At 43.5% G+C, this 17,713-nt stretch overlaps 1 protein-coding gene across 7 annotated transcripts in view; it reads right to left on the minus strand.

Moving 5' to 3' along the window:
* Positions 1-362: 362 nt before the first annotated feature.
* Positions 363-17,713, minus strand: part of LOC138749939 (refilin-B-like) — a 34,947-nt gene continuing 17,596 nt past the window's right edge. For 2 of the 7 annotated variants that reach the window (XM_069912019.1, XM_069912013.1), the window contains exons 2-4: positions 7,141-7,206; positions 5,680-5,786; positions 363-2,676 (exon numbers count right to left, since the gene is read on the minus strand). In XM_069912019.1, the coding sequence (XP_069768120.1) occupies positions 2,367-2,676; positions 5,680-5,786; positions 7,141-7,206 (483 nt within the window). In that variant the 3' untranslated portion in view covers positions 363-2,366. The remainder of the gene's footprint in view (positions 2,677-5,679; positions 5,787-7,140; positions 7,207-17,713) is intronic. The other 5 variants (XM_069912016.1, XM_069912015.1, XM_069912018.1 and 2 more) reach the window with 3 other exon arrangements.

Consider the following 17,713-nt stretch of genomic DNA (forward strand, 5'->3'; position numbering starts at 1 on the left):
GGGCCAGTGTCACATTTCACAAACTGCCAGAATCGTCTCTACCCCACCCCACCGCCCACTTAAATCGCTGTTGGAAAGCCTAGCCAAGTATCCAGTATGCAACACCACATTTGTCAAGTCAACTGTGCGTGCAAACTTGAAACACACACACAGTTGGTTACATTTAGTATGCATCTCAACACGCGCTCTACAACCAGGTTTAATTCCCTTTCTCAATGCGAGCTTGAGTCAACATCGAGCACTGCTCCAGAGATCCTTAAAGGACAGACCAAATCAAGTTTCTCCAGCATTTTTGAGTACTGAGCCAAATCAATAGTTGCACACCATCTTAACTTTAAAAAAAAAATAACATTACAAACATATTAAAAGAATCCACATTTATTGAGCCAGCTATACACACATGTACACAAGACCTATACAGTTTTTGGACACTGCTTGGGCTGAGTTAAAGTTTATGTGCAAACATTTGTGGAACCACATTCTAAACAAGTGCCGAGTGGAGACTGCTCCTCCTCTTGGTCTTTTTAATCCCATGTAAAAAAAAAATAACCCAAACAATTCAAAAGCAGTTTCAACATTACCTTACTCTACATTAAGCACTTTAAAGTGGCCAAATCATCCTTACCATTTCCCCAGCTCACTGCGGGGATGTGGAGAACACCGTTTGTTGCAAATGTGGCTCTTACAATGGGCTGGCAACCTATTCCCTCTTTCTTTTATACCATGATCACAGACTTATCCAGACCAACAAATCTTACACCTACGTATCCCAAACCTTCACACTCCTGTAATTCAAAGTATTTTCACCATCTATATTCTGAAATATCATTGACCCCCCCCCCCAAATGTTTATTTTCTTTTCCATATAATATCAATGAATTTGTGGAGCATTTCCAACAACGTTTCAGTTGACAAACATGGGTTTTGTTTCAAAGGCCACCATCTTTCCTACCCATCTGATCCAAACTATCCTATTCCATCTCTTACCCCCTCCCCAACCTCAAGATCAACCTTACACAAACCACACCAAGATTGGATGGACTCCACCCCCTCCCACCTCGTTCAAAGCCCGTTCTTATTGGACAACATCCTCACAGGTTTTCAGCAACTAATTAAATCAAAATGTCCTTAAATTAACCAGAGTTGAACAACATTATAGGCCTTGGTTCATTCTCCAATATTTACATACAAATGGGTCAAAAGCTCAGAAGGAAATTAGCCACAACAGAAGCACAGTTGGTGGAATTATTAACGACAAGCAAGGCAAATAGCAATGGAAGAGATGGGAAAATGAAAATAAGCAAGATTCCTTCTTCCAAGAAACAGCTAGATAACATCGGGTCATGGTAGGTACAGGCCTTTTACATACATTTTGTCTCATTCATTTCACGACAGGAAATCCTCTAGTCATTAAAACACACACACATGGTTTCCATAATGTCAAGCTGCTTTTAGTTGAAATACCAGAAGTGGGCAACATGCATCAAACCATAAATGTTTTCTTTTCAAGGAATGAATAGACAGCAATATCTTACAAGGCAGTAAATTAAACATACTTCATGGGGCAATGCTGATAGCAGGCACCATTCCATCGGAAGCTGCTCCACCCCTCATGGAAAGGAATTCTCAAATCCAGATTGGGGCAGGTGCCTTTAAGAATATTACCCATTACCTGGTTCCATACTTTCATGAGGCGCCCACGCAAGGGATGTTAGGACACCCAAAAAGTGCTCACATTAACATCCATTTGCCATAGGATGATGGTGCAGGCTGAGAATTACAACCTCCAGAGTGGATTGTAATTTGACTAATTTCTTCAAAGCAGGATTTGTTTCTCAAATCCAAAAGTGATATCAACAGTGCCAAGTTATTTTCAGGTTTGTAACCAAAACTCCAGCATGTGCAGTGCAAGTTTATTTGAGTTGTGCCTTGGATTCCAGCCTAGGTCCCCCAGAGCAACTCTTGTCTCTGCAATAGTCTAGGCACAGCAGCCAAGTTTGCAAATGTACCCCTCCCACCCCCAAAAGAGCACCTCATGTTAAACATCAAGAGCAACAGATTTAAAACCTGGGTTCAGTGGTCGATTGCTTCAAATTCAGCCACTCTTCCCCCCACCCCCCACACACAATCTTTAGTCCAAACAGACTAAAATGAATAAAAATCAAATGAATCCTGCCTTATACACATTAATGGCATTAAAATCTCTAAAATTCCTAAAGGTGATTAAAAATAGTTAGGAGACTAAGATGCAAGGGGGTAAAGAAATGCAGTTTTGAACAAGTTCAAAAGCCACCATAGGTCAGAAGCAAGTGAACAGTCAAGAGAACCCAGTCCGTGAAGGGAACCACATTGCTGGAGAGCACCATTTAACTGGTCATGTAGTCCGTGACTTCAAGTTCAACACTGGACAGAAACCTCCGAGCTGCCTTTCTGCAGTTGTAATCCACTGTGGTGGTGTAGACAGTCTTTGCGTACTTTGGGTAGACGATGACTGCGCTGAGGAATCGCAGCGGTTTGTGTTGAAGCTCAAATTTCAGCTCCGTCTTGTAGTTCCGCCATGTGCAGTCGGGAACACAGATGACTGTCTGACTGCAGGAGCCAACACCCAAAGTGTGTTGCAGGAACACATTATTGATGTAATGTCGGTCGGAGTCATACTTCACTGAGGATGTGTACCTGCAGATACAAAGTCAAAGGGCTATTTACTCATTGACTTGTCAAAACCAGTAAGGATGAAAGACGATGTGCCCAAGTCAATGATTCATTGCCAAAAGATGACCCTGCCATCCTATCAGTAAAGGGCACAGTCACCCAGCTAAGTCATTGTTTTTGAAAGCTCACTCACCAAAAGAAAAACAAGCTTTGCCATGCATTCCGAGCTAATCACATTTTAAAATACAATGATTCTGCTCATCTCCACACCAAATATACACAGCAAGCCTCCAGGTCAGCCATTCTCAACAAGGGCTGAATATAGGGTTGATTTTTTTTGGGTGGGTGGGGGGTTATGACCTTCGGACTGAAATCATAAAATATTTATGTAGTTGGTAAGAGAGAAGTAGACAAGAAGCCAACTAAATTTGACTGCTTCACAGGGAAGGGGCCCCATAAACTGAGCAGAATTCCAAGGGAGCCATAGCCAAAAAATGGTTGAGTATGGCTGCTCAGGGGGACAGTTTCTCAACCCTCCCATTGACTGGGAAGAGAGATTAAGCAAAGCCCACAAACATAATTGAAAATTGAAAGACGTCACTCCAGAATCGATAACAGTATGGCACAGGGACAAACCCCTTTAGCTTGTACAGGGCGTATCTTGGTGTTGCCCAATATATTGATTACCCAAAAAAATGTACTGCAAATGCTGGTGCAAGAACAAAAACTGGGCTGGAATCCAAATCTTACTGCATTATTTTTTTTTTAAATGTGGACCTCTGATTTCAATAGCTATTGGTCTTTAACCTTTCTACTTATAAATAGAACAACAAGCAGTATTCTTGTTTGGTCAGTGGTTTACTAAGTGCTACTTTGTGTTCAGTTTTAAAAGGTGGCAATTTTCTACAGAAATTGTCTGCAATGGTAGGCACAGACTTGAGGATTGCTGATGGACAACGCAGCTCAACCAGCAGAAAAGATTTTGTCATGCATATTTTTCAGCTCAGAGGTGAACAGGAACTAGCGGCTCACAGAATACTTGAACTGCACAGCCCATGGCACCCATTCTGTTACAACACCCACAGGGACAAGCAATTCAAGAGCCATGCTGGGCTCGATGAGTGAGAGGGAGAGCGGAAGAGGTGTTCTATTACTTCATCAGAAAACAGCTGATGGCTGTGGCATGAGAGAACTGATGCACAAAATGAGACAGGATTTAATCAGGCTCACACTCATTGGATATCAGAAGAATGAAAGGACATTTCAGAAACCTATAAAAAACACTCTCACTGGACCAAGGAAAAGATGTCCCCAACATCTGAGATCACAACTTCAGGGAATAGGATTTACCATTCAGAACAGATCACAAGAAATTTCTCCATCTAGATCAGCCATTCTCAATGGGGGCCCTATGCCCCCCTCCACCCCACCGGGATCCACAACACATTTAAGTAAAAACCTTTACTTTTCACCTCAAGCATCACAAATTTTTTTTAATGTAATTGCTAGAGGAGAAGTATGGAAGAAACCATAAACTTGACTGCTTCACAGGGAAGAGGGCCCATTATCTTTAAGCAGAGACCATACCCAAAAAATTGTCAAGAATGGCGGTGCGGTTGCATAGCGGTTAGCGCAACACCTTTACAGCAAGAGCGATCAGGTCCTGCACTGTCTGCAAGGAGTTGTACATCCTCCTCATGTCTGCATGGGTTTTCTCCAGGGGCTCCAGTTTCCTCTCACTGTTCAAAACATACTGGGGGTGGAGGTTAATAGGGTGTAAATTTGGCGCCACAGACTCATGGGCCAAAATGGCCTGTTACCGAGCTGTATGTCTAGAGGGTTTAAAAAAGCTGATCTAGAGGGCAGGGTCACCCCCTGGGAAAGCAGAGGAGAGGAAGGAGGAGGTAGATATTTCTTAGCGCAAAAGGGAACTGGATACACAGAAAAGTCTGGAATAGGGAAATGAAGTGGATGACAACCCATGATTATGTTGAATCGTGAAGCACATCCAAAGGGTCAGATGTTCTGCTCTTGCTTTGTGTTTCCATGTAATCTGGTGGATCTCGTCATTGTGTATTCTGAGAAACCATTTAATGAATGTCACACAAATAAATGGCTGGTTATCAAAATGAGGTCAGTGCCTGTGCAAATAAGAATTGGCTCAAGGATAACAAAACAAATTTACCACAATTTAGTTCTATATATAGAGCTGTCTAAAATCCACAGGTGTCAGCACTGGAATGTTAATAAACTGAAATGTTGCTGTAGTCTCAGCTGGAGATGAGGCAGTCAAATGCAATAGGAAAAATGGACTGAAAGCATGGGCAGACAGTGGAAAGTGGAATTTAATAATGAATTGCAAAGGGAATGAACTTAAATGGTCCAAGTCTGGAGAAGAGACATGGAGGCCTACGTGAACAAATAATGGGCAGGAAGGAAGTCATTGAAAATAATCAGTTGATCTTGGGTTCCAAAAAGTGGTGTCTTTCTCGGTCTCTCGCCCTCCCTTGATGCCTAGAAACCTGTCTCTAAATAAAAGAACAAAGGAGGTCATGTTAGAGCAGCAAAAGACAAAAATTTCACTCTGACCACAGTTCTGATTGCCATCCTACAAGACTTGATAGCTCTCGAGGATGCAGAGATTTACAAGATTGCATCAAGTTTGTCTCTTTGCAATGGAAAGGGCCAGAGGAATATTGGAACCAAATGTATAAATTTACAAGGTGCCCAGTCAAGGTGTATAGCAAGGACCCATTTCTGCACCCCCCCCACCCCCCAAGAGGACAATAACTGGTGGTTAATCGGTGGATGCTTCTGAAGGGGAAGTTGAGAAAAGCCCCAGTCAGTGAATAGTGTGGATCTGAAGCTTGATGCTTGAAAGGATGGAGGCAACAACCAGACACCTGCCTCAACGAGAAACATATCCAACATGACCCTAGACTCAGAGCCGGGAAGCGGGCTGCCTCCAGCATACAATTCCACAAATGACAGACAGCAAACCTCAACCAGACAGAATCCATTAATTACCTAATCTCTTTCGGCGGCAGAGGGTCAACTTCAACGCCTTCTCCAAACGATAGTGGGTGCAGCCTCGGCCCAAGCCCGGCGATCTGGAAAGGGGAAGTAAGAGGATCCTGAAAAAAAAAAATAATTGACATACAAACACGAGTAGCCACTCGACCCCGATCAGTCCGTGAAAAAGTGGCTCACGAAACTGCCCTCTATTTTACATCCCCGACCACCTCCAATAAAGATTCATCTAATGAATATTGTTGCCAACATATTTAAATATTCTGCCATCACTCTCCTTTGAGTGGCCCAAAGACTTTAGACTCCCAAAACTAAATAGATGATCCTTATGTTGAAAGACAAAGCTTTGGCTATATTTGGCTATATTTTCACCCCCCCCCCCACCCCCCACCCCACACAGTAAGCTCCAGGTGCCTTTGATCAAATAAATCTCTTCATCTCAAGTTGCAAAGCCTCAAGTAATCACAATATCTCCATACCCCATTTTGACAATTTGTAGATCCTGAGGTAATGAAGGCTTTGTTTGTCATCTCGGTTCACTACCAGGTTCAAGAGGACTGCAAAATTAATCACCTTTTCCATCCAAAGATGTGATCAGAATTCCTCTATTCTGCCTTCAAAGAGTAGTGACACATAACTAAGAACTTTTGAAATATAGAAACAAGATGCAAGGTGATCAAATGCTCAGAGGTCATGCCAGTATCACAGGCGAAGGTTACCAACTAATCAAGGACAAAAAGTATTTTTTGTTGGGTTAATTACAATGGAATATCTTGTGACAGCAGAAATTGTGTTACAACATTGCAAGTGAGAACTGAAAATCAAGAGGTTTGACACATACTCTATATGTACAAATATCGCTGTACTTGAGGCACGAGACAGTCCCTTGGAGCAGAACTAATGGCTTTGCAGGGCCTCTTGCTGCAATGGGATACTCAAGCTTTGCAAAGCAATAAAGGTGTTTGACATGGAACAGCACAGTACGGGGCCCTTTGGCCTTTGATATTATGCTGATCCATGTATTCTTTCCTTTAAAAAAAGTACTAACCCCTCCCTACCCCATAACCCTCTTTTTCTTTCATCCATGTTTCTAAGAGTCCAGTGTTTCAGCCTCCACCACCATCCCCTGCAAGGTATTTCCAGGCACCCACAATTCTATATGTAAAAAAAAAAATTACGCCAGATTTCTCCCCTATTTACGCTGGTCCTGAAAATGCATTTACAAGTCCAGCGAGAGAATCGACTGCAGCTTTATGACCAGGCTTCCAAAATGGCTATTTGAAGTGGATATTGCAATGAAGGCTGGAACATAGCTGGCCTCCCACCCAATATTCTGGGCATTCCCAGTGCTCTGAACGCCCACTGGCTCGCACATTCAAAACCAGGAACAAGCAGCAAACGGCGCAAGTGTGAAGTGCAGCATTCACCAAAAGGGATAACAAATAATTTTATTTGTACATCTTGGTCACCTGCTAGTCCAGATCCATATTGAAGTTCGGTCCACCTTGGGACATCAGATGCATTCTGTAGAATCACAAACTTACGTTTTAATGTAGCTAAACTGGATCAATTTACTCCCTTCTCCTGCCTCAAGGTTTTGGGACATTAACACCTAAGAAAACCCATTTCATCTGAAGATCTGGTTCTACCAGAAGTCAAAAAGCTGCTTAAAATAAGACACGGCATGAGTTAAGCATATACATATTGGTGTCTTGGTGAAGATGTCCATCTATTTTCCACCTTTTACTCTTCTTATATTGAGTTTCTAAAAGAATGTGAAGTGTCTGAGGGTTTATTTCAGAGACCCCATTACTGATAGCCATCCTCTACTCATGGTTGCGTTCTAAGGTCCAAGTACAGGTCATGTAACATTGCGGTCACAAGGGGATACTGGGAGAACCAGCAAAGTTTTTACATTTCCTGGGATCAGAATTAATGTTTCCCTTCAACTCATCTTAGAATCCACCAATCACAGGGAAGGGCACTGGATGAACAACCCAGAAGGTTTAGAAGCTTGAAGCAAAAGGTTCAGACAACAGAATAAGAGGGAGGAACAGGATCGCAAGGAAAGGTGACAGGCTAGAGCTGCTAGCATTAGGACAAGCGCTGAGATACGAGCTGGGTTTGGTCCCACTGGGCTCTGGTTTTGCTAACTTTCCTTCCATTAATGGGCAGAGTGATGGAGTACTCCCTATTTGGGAGGCTTCAGGTTCACACAAATCATCTTTCGTACAACCACCATTATAGCCACAACAAGCCCCCGGTTTTCAACAAGGAGCATCTCAGCACAAGGCCATTAAACAGTATGTACATTTAGTGGGAAGATTGTACCAGTCTGTCACAGCTCAAAATTGATATGCCAAATAGCCTTTCTAGATCCATTTCATATCCCTTGTTCCAAAGGAGATGGTATAGTTAATGCCAAGAACAATTTCAGCCATTCCATTTTCAACAAGCAATAAAAACACAACTCCATTGTGTTTACAGCTAAACCCAATTGATTAAATTCTTTAAAGCATAATTACTAGTTTGTTGCTTTTCATTCCTGACAACAGACAATTAACTGTAATTCAAAAGCAGTTTCCTCCCCCCCAACCAAGATAAACACACCAGCAAGCCTCAAGTTTCCCCTTAATTATCAAACTTGCTATTTATCTATCAGTAAAACTGTCAGCCTGTGATATTAGTCATCTGCTGTGCTGCTGGCTGTTTCTGCAGGTCAGTAATTGAGTCATTTGAACTGCTTTTTCTGTTTGCTGTTCTCTGGGCCAAGAGGAGCCAGTTTTAAGTTCCCATCCAATAAACCCATTAAAGGATCCCCAAGGAAACGATCAGCTGAAGACACTGAAGGAGCATTGATAACTCTCTGCTGCACCATCACGCAAAATCCAGGTGAAGACCTCCTCAGAGAGCATCCACAAGTCCTTCCTCAATGCGACACAAACTGTGCAAGCCATCAGGAAGATGCAAAGTCATTTCCTCCCTTCTATCAATTTCTCCAAGTCTGTGTGATCAATGTTGCAATTGTCATCTTCGACCCATTTTAAATTAGTTATCCATTTCCAACTTTGCTCCCGAATATTAGAGGATGCAATGAACTTGGGTTTTAAACTGCTCTCCAATTCAGAGCAGGATGGGAGCATCTGTGGAAACTAACGTCAGGTGAATAACCCTTCAGAAATGGAAGGGAGAAAGCAAGTGATTGACATTGTCCCCGTCTCCACTCCTTTCAAACAAAGAAAGAATGTTGTTAACAGTGTACGCATCACCTGGACAAACTCAGAACTGAGCCGGTGTTGTCAGTGGAACCTGGATATTTGAGCTGGGGATACTGAGTCATTCCACTGGAAGGCTTTGCTCTCCCCAAGCATTTAAATGACTTACTGTACATATCATCTTATACAGGATCACTCGGAGCCCCAGCTCCAGGAAACAGTCAAGTGACCTCCTGGTAATAAGATAGGGAGGTTTGGGAGGGGGGGGGGGGGGAATTGTTGGCCTCAATCTTGGGAGCTGTCAGATGGTAGCCCCTCTTCAAGGGGGTAAATAAATTTTACACAAGTCCTACATTAACTGTGTTTAATAAAGATCGACAAATTGAAAACCAAACAAAAATAAAAAGCAAGATCTGCATTAAGACCACCCACTTAAAGTAGCCCACAACCATGCCACACCCCTAGATGGTGAGAGCAGGACCTGGTTCAGGTCAGGGCACGTCTACGAGCATGATTGGGTACAAGTTGGGTCAGGCAAAGTAGCAGAGATCGATACAAGAACCATACCCCTCCAATGGTACTGGATCGAGAAATTCCCTAGTCGACTGCAGCAGTTTACATGCTGTTAAACACCCCAGTAAAACACCAGCCCCACACAATTCTTCAATTCTCTGTGCTTCCTTTCCACCCAACTGCCCAGAAGGTGGTCAGCAAAGATGTGGTGGACACAAGGTTTGACAGAGGTAATATTTGACAAAGAACAAAAAACAGAACGTCAAGATGTTATGGGGGGGAGAAGGGAACCAGAGTGAGAGGAAGAACTCAACCTTGTGGAAAAAGTAAATAAAACTGCCCCAGTCCAACCAATTCACAAAAAGGTCAGAAAATAATCAGTTATTTCCTGACATGATTTTATTAACAGACTCTAATTATTGATATTTCAAAATAGCTACCCATTCTTTTCTTTGGCTTGGCTTCGCGGACGAAGATTTATGGAGGGGGTAAAAAGTCCATGTCAGCTGCAGACTCGTTTGTGGCTGACAAGTCCGATGCGGGACAGGCAGACACGATTGCAGCGGTTGCAGGGGAAAATTGGTTGGTTGGGGATGGGTGTTGGGTTTTTCCTCCTTTGCCTTTTGTCAGTGAGGTAGGCTCTGCGGTCTTCTTCAAAGGAGGTTGCTGCCCACCAAACTGTGAGGCGCCAAGATGCACGGTTTGAGGCGATATCAGCCCACTGGCGGTGGTCAATGTGGCAGGCACCAAGAGATTTCTTTAGGCAGTCCTTGTACCTTTTCTTTGGTGCACCTCTGTCACGGTGGCCAGTGGAGAGCTCGCCATATAACACGATCTTGGGAAGGCGATGGTCCTCCATTCTGGAGACGTGACCCATCCAGCGCAGCTGGATCTTCAGCAGCGTGGACTCGATGCTGTCGACCTCTGCCATCTCGAGTACTTCGACGTTAGGGATGTAAGCGCTCCAATGAATGTTGAGGATGGAGCGGAGACAACGCTGGTGGAAGCGTTCTAGGAGCCGTAGGTGGTGCCGGTAGAGGACCCATGATTCGGAGCCGAACAGGAGTGTGGGTATGACAACGGCTCTGTATACGCTTATCTTTGTGAGGTTTTTCAGTTGGTTGTTTTTCCAGACTCTTTTGTGTAGTCTTCCAAAGGCGCTATTTGCCTTGGCGAGTCTGTTGTCTATCTCATTGTCGATCCTTGCATCTGATGAAATGGTGCAGCCGAGATAGGTAAACTGGTTGACCGTTTTGAGTTTTGTGTGCCCGATGGAGATGTGGGGGGGCTGGTAATCATGGTGGGGAGCTGGCTGATGGAGGACCTCAGTTTTCTTCAGGCTGACTTCCAGGCCAAACATTTTGGCAGTTTCCGCAAAGCAGGACGTCAAGCGCTGAAGAACTGGCTCTGAATGGGCAACTAAAGCGGCATCGTCTGCAAAGAGTAGTTCACGGACAAGTTTCTCTTGTGTCTTGGTGTGAGCTTGCAGGCGCCTCAGATTGAAGAGACTGCCATCCGTGCGGTACCGGATGTAAACAGCGTCTTCATTGTTGGGGTCTTTCATGGCTTGGTTCAGCATCATGCTGAAGAAGATTGAAAAGAGGGTTGGTGCCAGAACACAGCCTTGCTTCACGCCATTGTTAATGGAGAAGGGTTCAGAGAGCTCATTGCTGTATCTGACCCGACCTTGTTGGTTTTCGTGCAGTTGGATAATCATGTTGAGGAACTTTGGGGGACATCCAATGCGCTCCAAGAAAAATGCAGAGAACAAAACAAAGGACTCTACATCACCTTTGTTGACCTCACCAAAGCCTTCGACACCGTGAGCAGGAAAGGGCTTTGGCAAATACTAGCTACCCATTACCGTCACAAAATAAAACCATTACATTTTAATCTTTCAAATTATCCAAATTTCTGAGGGATTCCAAGAGGGAAAAAAATGACTAAACTCCCCAGCATCATCACAATGGGCATTTAAATGAGGCACCCCTCTCACCCTAATGAAGCTGGGTTCCCAGAGAGGAAGGAAAACCCATTCATGTCATCTCAGATTCATAGTTTAAATTTCCCCTTGATGGCAAACAGTTTCAGTCGCACCTTGGAGGCTTCCTTCGCAAGCCTTCAAGCTTTGTTGTTCTATAGTCCAGTTATGGCTCCCAACAGGGCTCTGCTCAAGTTTACAGGCCTTATCCGCCCCCCCCCCCAACGAGTTGCGGCCCTCAGGGTGGGTGGGGCATATATTGAAAATGGCTGCTTTTGAACTCATGGCTATTAACTGCCTCAAACATGCAATGAATCCAGTTTATCCCAGTATGGAAATCGCACTTTGCGGACTTTTATCTGGATTAGATAAAATATTGTTGAGGATCAACACAAAACAACCAATTTTCCAAAATTTACAACAACTGGACAAGGAAGGGGCAGTGAATGTTCTGCAGAAATTTCTGACTCCAGCAGGATTATAAAACACCTTCAGACAGCTGTTAACTCGGCCTGCGACATCAAGGACATCGACAAGAGGTGGTGTCTTTAAAAAGCAGCCTTTGTCCTGAAGGATCCCCACCACCCAAGCCATGCCCTCTTCATTGGGGAGGAGGTACAAGAGCCTAAAGACGAGCACCAAGCAAAGCGGCACAAGGACAGCTTCTTCCCCTCGGTCATAAGATTCCTGAATGAACAATGAACCACAGACACTACTTCATCTTATCCTATTTTTTTTAAAATTTATTTTGGAAATGTAATTTATAGCAATGTTTGCACAGTTACGCCACCAAACAAACAACAAATGTCGTAGCATGTTCATGACAATAAATTCTGAAAGGCATTGCACACTTCCTATTTCTGACGAGGTGTAGCATGTAATTCAGAGCACAAAGGCACTCGAGGCCTGGTCAGCTCAGCTTCACTGCAGCAATAAAACACATTGTCATTGGGCTGAAATATCAAACACGTCCAAGGGTGTAGAGCTCGTCGAAAGAATCAAAGACTTGTTGATCCAAACCAAGGCTTTTATTAGCAAAAGACAGCTCTTCACAGGTGGCCCACCAGTCCAAAATGATCCGACCTGGCTAGGGACACAACCCTTTAAGGCCCAAGCAGTAGGCGTGGCTTAGCTCTCAGCCAATCGCTATAAGCACAGTCTAGATACTGTAACTATATACATTGGTGATCGATCTATACTATCACAAAGAGCAAATGCAAAAGCATCAAAACCTTTGATTCCCATTAAGTTAACCGTGCAGGTGTACTAGTGCACCTACCCGTTCCACTCATTAACTAGCTTGAAGATGCATGTTGGACCAAGTCATTTATTTAAAGCCTTCCAAATGAGAGCTATCCAATAAAGCAGAGAGCTCAGGAAAAGCTTTCATTTCAACCAGTGGATGGCTGGAATCTAGAACTCATTGCCCGAGAGAGATCAGTATTTAAGTACTGCAGGTATGCGCCGCTTAATGTCCACGATACATTCTGTGAAACTGGGCATTATGCGATGTGGAGGTTGTGCAGACACCATATATACTATATGGGATACTGAGCTTATGCCAAATTAAACTAATTTTTTTTTCACTTTTTATATAAACACTATTAGCTTGTTATCATACACAACTTCAGAAAGAGGATCAGGATCATCTACTTCACTGTCCTCAATCTTCCACTGGAAGAGATTCGGGTCGAATAACCTCCATTGATGAACTGTCACTCTGTAAGGCCTGAAGGACCTGGCTGAGGCTCTTCTAGGGGAGGTGTTGCCTTCCTCAGGAATATGTCCAGAGTTGTTTGACTCGTTTGCTTTCTCTTTCTTCATAAATTTCTTTATTTGCAGCAAACACTGCAGGAGGATTCCTCTCTATCAGTGAAAAGCGTACGAGCAGTTCCATCCTGTTTTCCGATCAGGACTTCTAACTCTATTGTAACCTTAGGGGACCATGGACGTCTACGCAGTCAGACATTGTCTGAACAGACATTCAGCAGTGCGCGCGTACCTGTACTGAAAGATTAGTACATGTGAGTAGGTATGGTAGTTGGCACAGACATGGAGGACTCAAGGGTGTGTTTCTGTGCTGTGTGACTATTGATTCAGTCTGTAAACAGGCAGCGGCCAGAGAAATTAGCCTCTGCCTTCAAGGGGAATGGTCATGAGCAAGAAACAATCACTTTCCATCTTTCACTAGTATCCTGTTACCTCTGTACAGTGGAAATGTACAATTCAATAGGAATTCTGTCAATACAAATCAGAACCCACCCATCAAAAAATACACACAGGTTTCAATAAGAGTTATTTGGACAAACACCCATGCAATTCTAGTCTAGAATGACAAACCTATAGCCAATCAAAAGAGGACAATACAAAATGCCCAGGGTCATTTCAAGCCAATCACCCCTTCAAAGTTTTGGGGCTTTTGTTTGGCGACCCAAATGACTTACAAAGGTTGGCGAAAGAAGTTGAAGCTTTTGGCGAAAGAAGTTGAAGCTTTTGGCGAAAGAAGTTGAAGCTTTTGGCGAAAGAAGTTGAAGCTTTTGGCGAAAGAAGTTGAAGCTTTTGGCGAAAGAAGTTGAAGCTTTTGGCGAAAGAAGTTGAAGCTTTTGGCGAAAGAAGTTGAAGCTTTTGGCGAAAGAAGTTGAAGCTTTTGGCGAAAGAAGTTGAAGCTTTTGGCGAAAGAAGTTGAAGCTTTTGGCGAAAGAAGTTGAAGCTTTTGGCGAAAGAAGTTGAAGCTTTTGGCGAAAGAAGTTGAAGCTTTTGGCGAAAGAAGTTGAAGCTTTTGGCGAAAGAAGTTGAAGCTTTTGGCGAAAGAAGTTGAAGCTTTTGGCGAAAGAAGTTGAAGCTTTTGGCGAAAGAAGTTGAAGCTTTTGGCGAAAGAAGTTGAAGCTTTTGGCGAAAGAAGTTGAAGCTTTTGGCGAAAGAAGTTGAAGCTTTTGGCGAAAGAAGTTGAAGCTTTTGGCGAAAGAAGTTGAAGCTTTTGGCGAAAGAAGTTGAAGCTTTTGGCGAAAGAAGTTGAAGCTTTTGGCGAAAGAAGTTGAAGCTTTTGGCGAAAGAAGTTGAAGCTTTTGGCGAAAGAAGTTGAAGCTTTTGGCGAAAGAAGTTGAAGCTTTTGGCGAAAGAAGTTGAAGCTTTTGGCGAAAGAAGTTGAAGCTTTTGGCGAAAGAAGTTGAAGCTTTTGGCGAAAGAAGTTGAAGCTTTTGGCGAAAGAAGTTGAAGCTTTTGGCGAAAGAAGTTGAAGCTTTTGGCGAAAGAAGTTGAAGCTTTTGGCGAAAGAAGTTGAAGCTTTTGGCGAAAGAAGTTGAAGCTTTTGGCGAAAGAAGTTGAAGCTTTTGGCGAAAGAAGTTGAAGCTTTTGGCGAAAGAAGTTGAAGCTTTTGGCGAAAGAAGTTGAAGCTTTTGGCGAAAGAAGTTGAAGCTTTTGGCGAAAGAAGTTGAAGCTTTTGGCGAAAGAAGTTGAAGCTTTTGGCGAAAGAAGTTGAAGCTTTTGGCGAAAGAAGTTGAAGCTTTTGGCGAAAGAAGTTGAAGCTTTTGGCGAAAGAAGTTGAAGCTTTTGGCTCTGGCACAAAAAACTAAAGCACTCATGTATCTTCTTACCTTCCAGGGAGAAGATGATGTGTCAGATATGAAAGCAAATCGGTATGGTGCATTGGTAAGAGTGTGGCTGACAAATGTTAGAAAAATAACGGTATATACCACAAGAAATTTAGGTAACAGTCACTACTTCTCAAAGTAATGCAATTTCTTCAACAAAATAATCACCTGGCAAACCATGAAAATGGAAGTGTGACCAGACATTTGCTCAAATTATTTCATCTGGTGCAGCTGGTGGAGGGGAGGGGGAAGGTTGCTTCAAGGAGTCTAGTCCACTGAGCCACAATTGTGGGTTGTAATGATTGGGAACTGGACTCAGTTTGGCCTTTAGCTTATTAGACAGAAGCAGGATGCGTTGCTGTAGGAGTTTAGGAAGAGGGAGGGTCCAGTTCTTCCTGCCCCATCTGCCTCAGGAGCTGGACCAAGTGTCGAGGCAAGGTCACACACAAGGAGCTCCAGTTAGAATGAGAGCAAACATCAAAATCAAGATCAATTCCAGATGAGCAATCTCCACAGCTGAACCAGCACACGAGACAACTTCTAATCGTCTGCAAAATTAACTTGGCAGACAGTTCCTGCAAAAGCACACACCCAACACGCGCAGCTGGACCAACACAAAAATCAAGAACCAGTTGTGCCATCAACCTCTCCCTACTGCTTTGATTAAACATGCTAAATAAATCCCCATCACTGAGGAAGCAAATTCATCAGAAACTGCAAATTGCCCTGCAGACTCCAAAGAAAAGTGCTTTTCCAACCATCATGCACCAGGATCAGTAAAGCACTGAGCACTGTGTGCAGTGTTTGAACAAATCAATATTCATCTTTTCTAGTCTCATCATAAAAGGGTTCAAAATGGTGCCAGTTTATTTCAACTTGAGAGGTGGACATGTTTTGTACCATCACTCACATGGACATGCCACTTCCTCAATCTCACTTCACGAATTGAGGAGCGGTATGGTTAGCGCACTATTATTACAGCGCCAACGACCCGGGTTCAAATCCAGCACTGTCCACCCGTGTCTGCACGGGTTTCCTCTAGGAGCTCCAGTTTCCTCCCACCCTCCAAAACATACAGGGGTTGTGGATCAATTGGGTGTAGTTGGGAGGCACAGGCTCATGGGCCTGTTAACATGCTGCCTAACTAAATTTTTAAAAAATTAATTCCCTGATCTGGAGGGGCACAGATACTGCACAGGAAGTTCTTCAAACCACCGAGTCTGTGGCAACCATCAGCACTCACGTCCACTGTTCCCGCTAAGCGGTGCGCGTGTCCGCACAGATGTTGCTCACAGTACACAAAGGAAATGAACGTACGTACAAAAGGTTAGTCACTTAAAATAATGTAGCAATTAATAATTATTGAAAATAATATCTTGGCTAACGGTTTCTGTTCAAAGTATAGAATAAAATCTTAACTAAATAGATTTCTTCATAGAATGCAATTCTATTTATATTAAAATAGGACAATACAGTTTTATCAGCCATGAGATAAGGTGGGCCAAAATTATCTTAATTTCAAGTTTACATTTGCACAAGCATTCAGTGCTAACATACTTTTGTCACAGGAAGAAAACTACACAAGATTTCACGCACTGGCTACTAAACATTAGAGGGAACATTGCTCATGTCCACCAATCCTACACTGATCTTTTTTTTTTAAAAAAAAACTCTCCCTGCATTCCTAACTTTTTCCCCAGGTTTTACTCTTCACCTGCACTCTCAGGGTAATTTTGTGAGCAATTAACCTGCCCTCCCACACATTTTCTGGGGACGTGGAAAGAAAGTGGAGGAACCGGAAGAACCCAACACAGCGACAGAGAGATTACGCAAACTTCACGAAGACCGATCCCAAGATCGCACCAGCTTTACTTAATATCCAGCAACTCCCTGTTCGATTCTGTCTGTACAGATTTGAAGCAAAGAGATATCTCCAATTGTCTCACCCAGCTGTAAGCAAATACATTCAGCTCTCCTTAACCCATATTTGCAACTTCTATTGGCCCTGGTACCTCCAGGGTTCCCATCCTGGAAAGGCTGCACATACACACATGCAGTTTAACCTCTCCAGAGGCAAATTTAACAACAAAAAATTAAAAACGTACAACAAAAGGCATCAAGTTCAACAGAAACTCAAGGCTTTTTTCCTCCTCTTAAAAAATAAAAAAGTTTAACAACTCAGCACAAAACTTCAATTTGGAATTACCTTCAACATGGAAGCTGGACTTCCAGATGGTGGGGAAATGACCTGGGAGAAAGGTTATTTGGCAAAGCATCATTAACAGGAGATTGCATCCTAAGTTCTCCATACCTTGGCCTGGAAGTTCTCCATACCTTGGCCTGGAAGTTCTCCATACCTTGGCCTGGAAGTTCTCCATACCTTGGCCTGGAAGTTCTCCATACCTTGGCCTGGAAGTTCTCCATACCTTGGCCTGGAAGTTCTCCATACCTTGGCCTGGAAGTTCTCCATACCTTGGCCTGGAAGTTCTCCATACCTTGGCCTGGAAGTTCTCCATACCTTGGCCTGGAAGTTCTCCATACCTTGGCCTGGAAGTTCTCCATACCTTGGCCTGGAAGTTCTCCATACCTTGGCCTGGAAGTTCTCCATACCTTGGCCTGGAAGTTCTCCATACCTTGGCCTGGAAGTTCTCCATACCTTGGCCTGGAAGTTCTCCATACCTTGGCCTGGAAGTTCTCCATACCTTGGCCTGGAAGTTCTCCATACCTTGGCC

The sequence above is a fragment of the Narcine bancroftii genome, chromosome 14, assembly GCF_036971445.1.
Source record: "Narcine bancroftii isolate sNarBan1 chromosome 14, sNarBan1.hap1, whole genome shotgun sequence".
NCBI lineage: Eukaryota > Metazoa > Chordata > Chondrichthyes > Torpediniformes > Narcinidae > Narcine > Narcine bancroftii.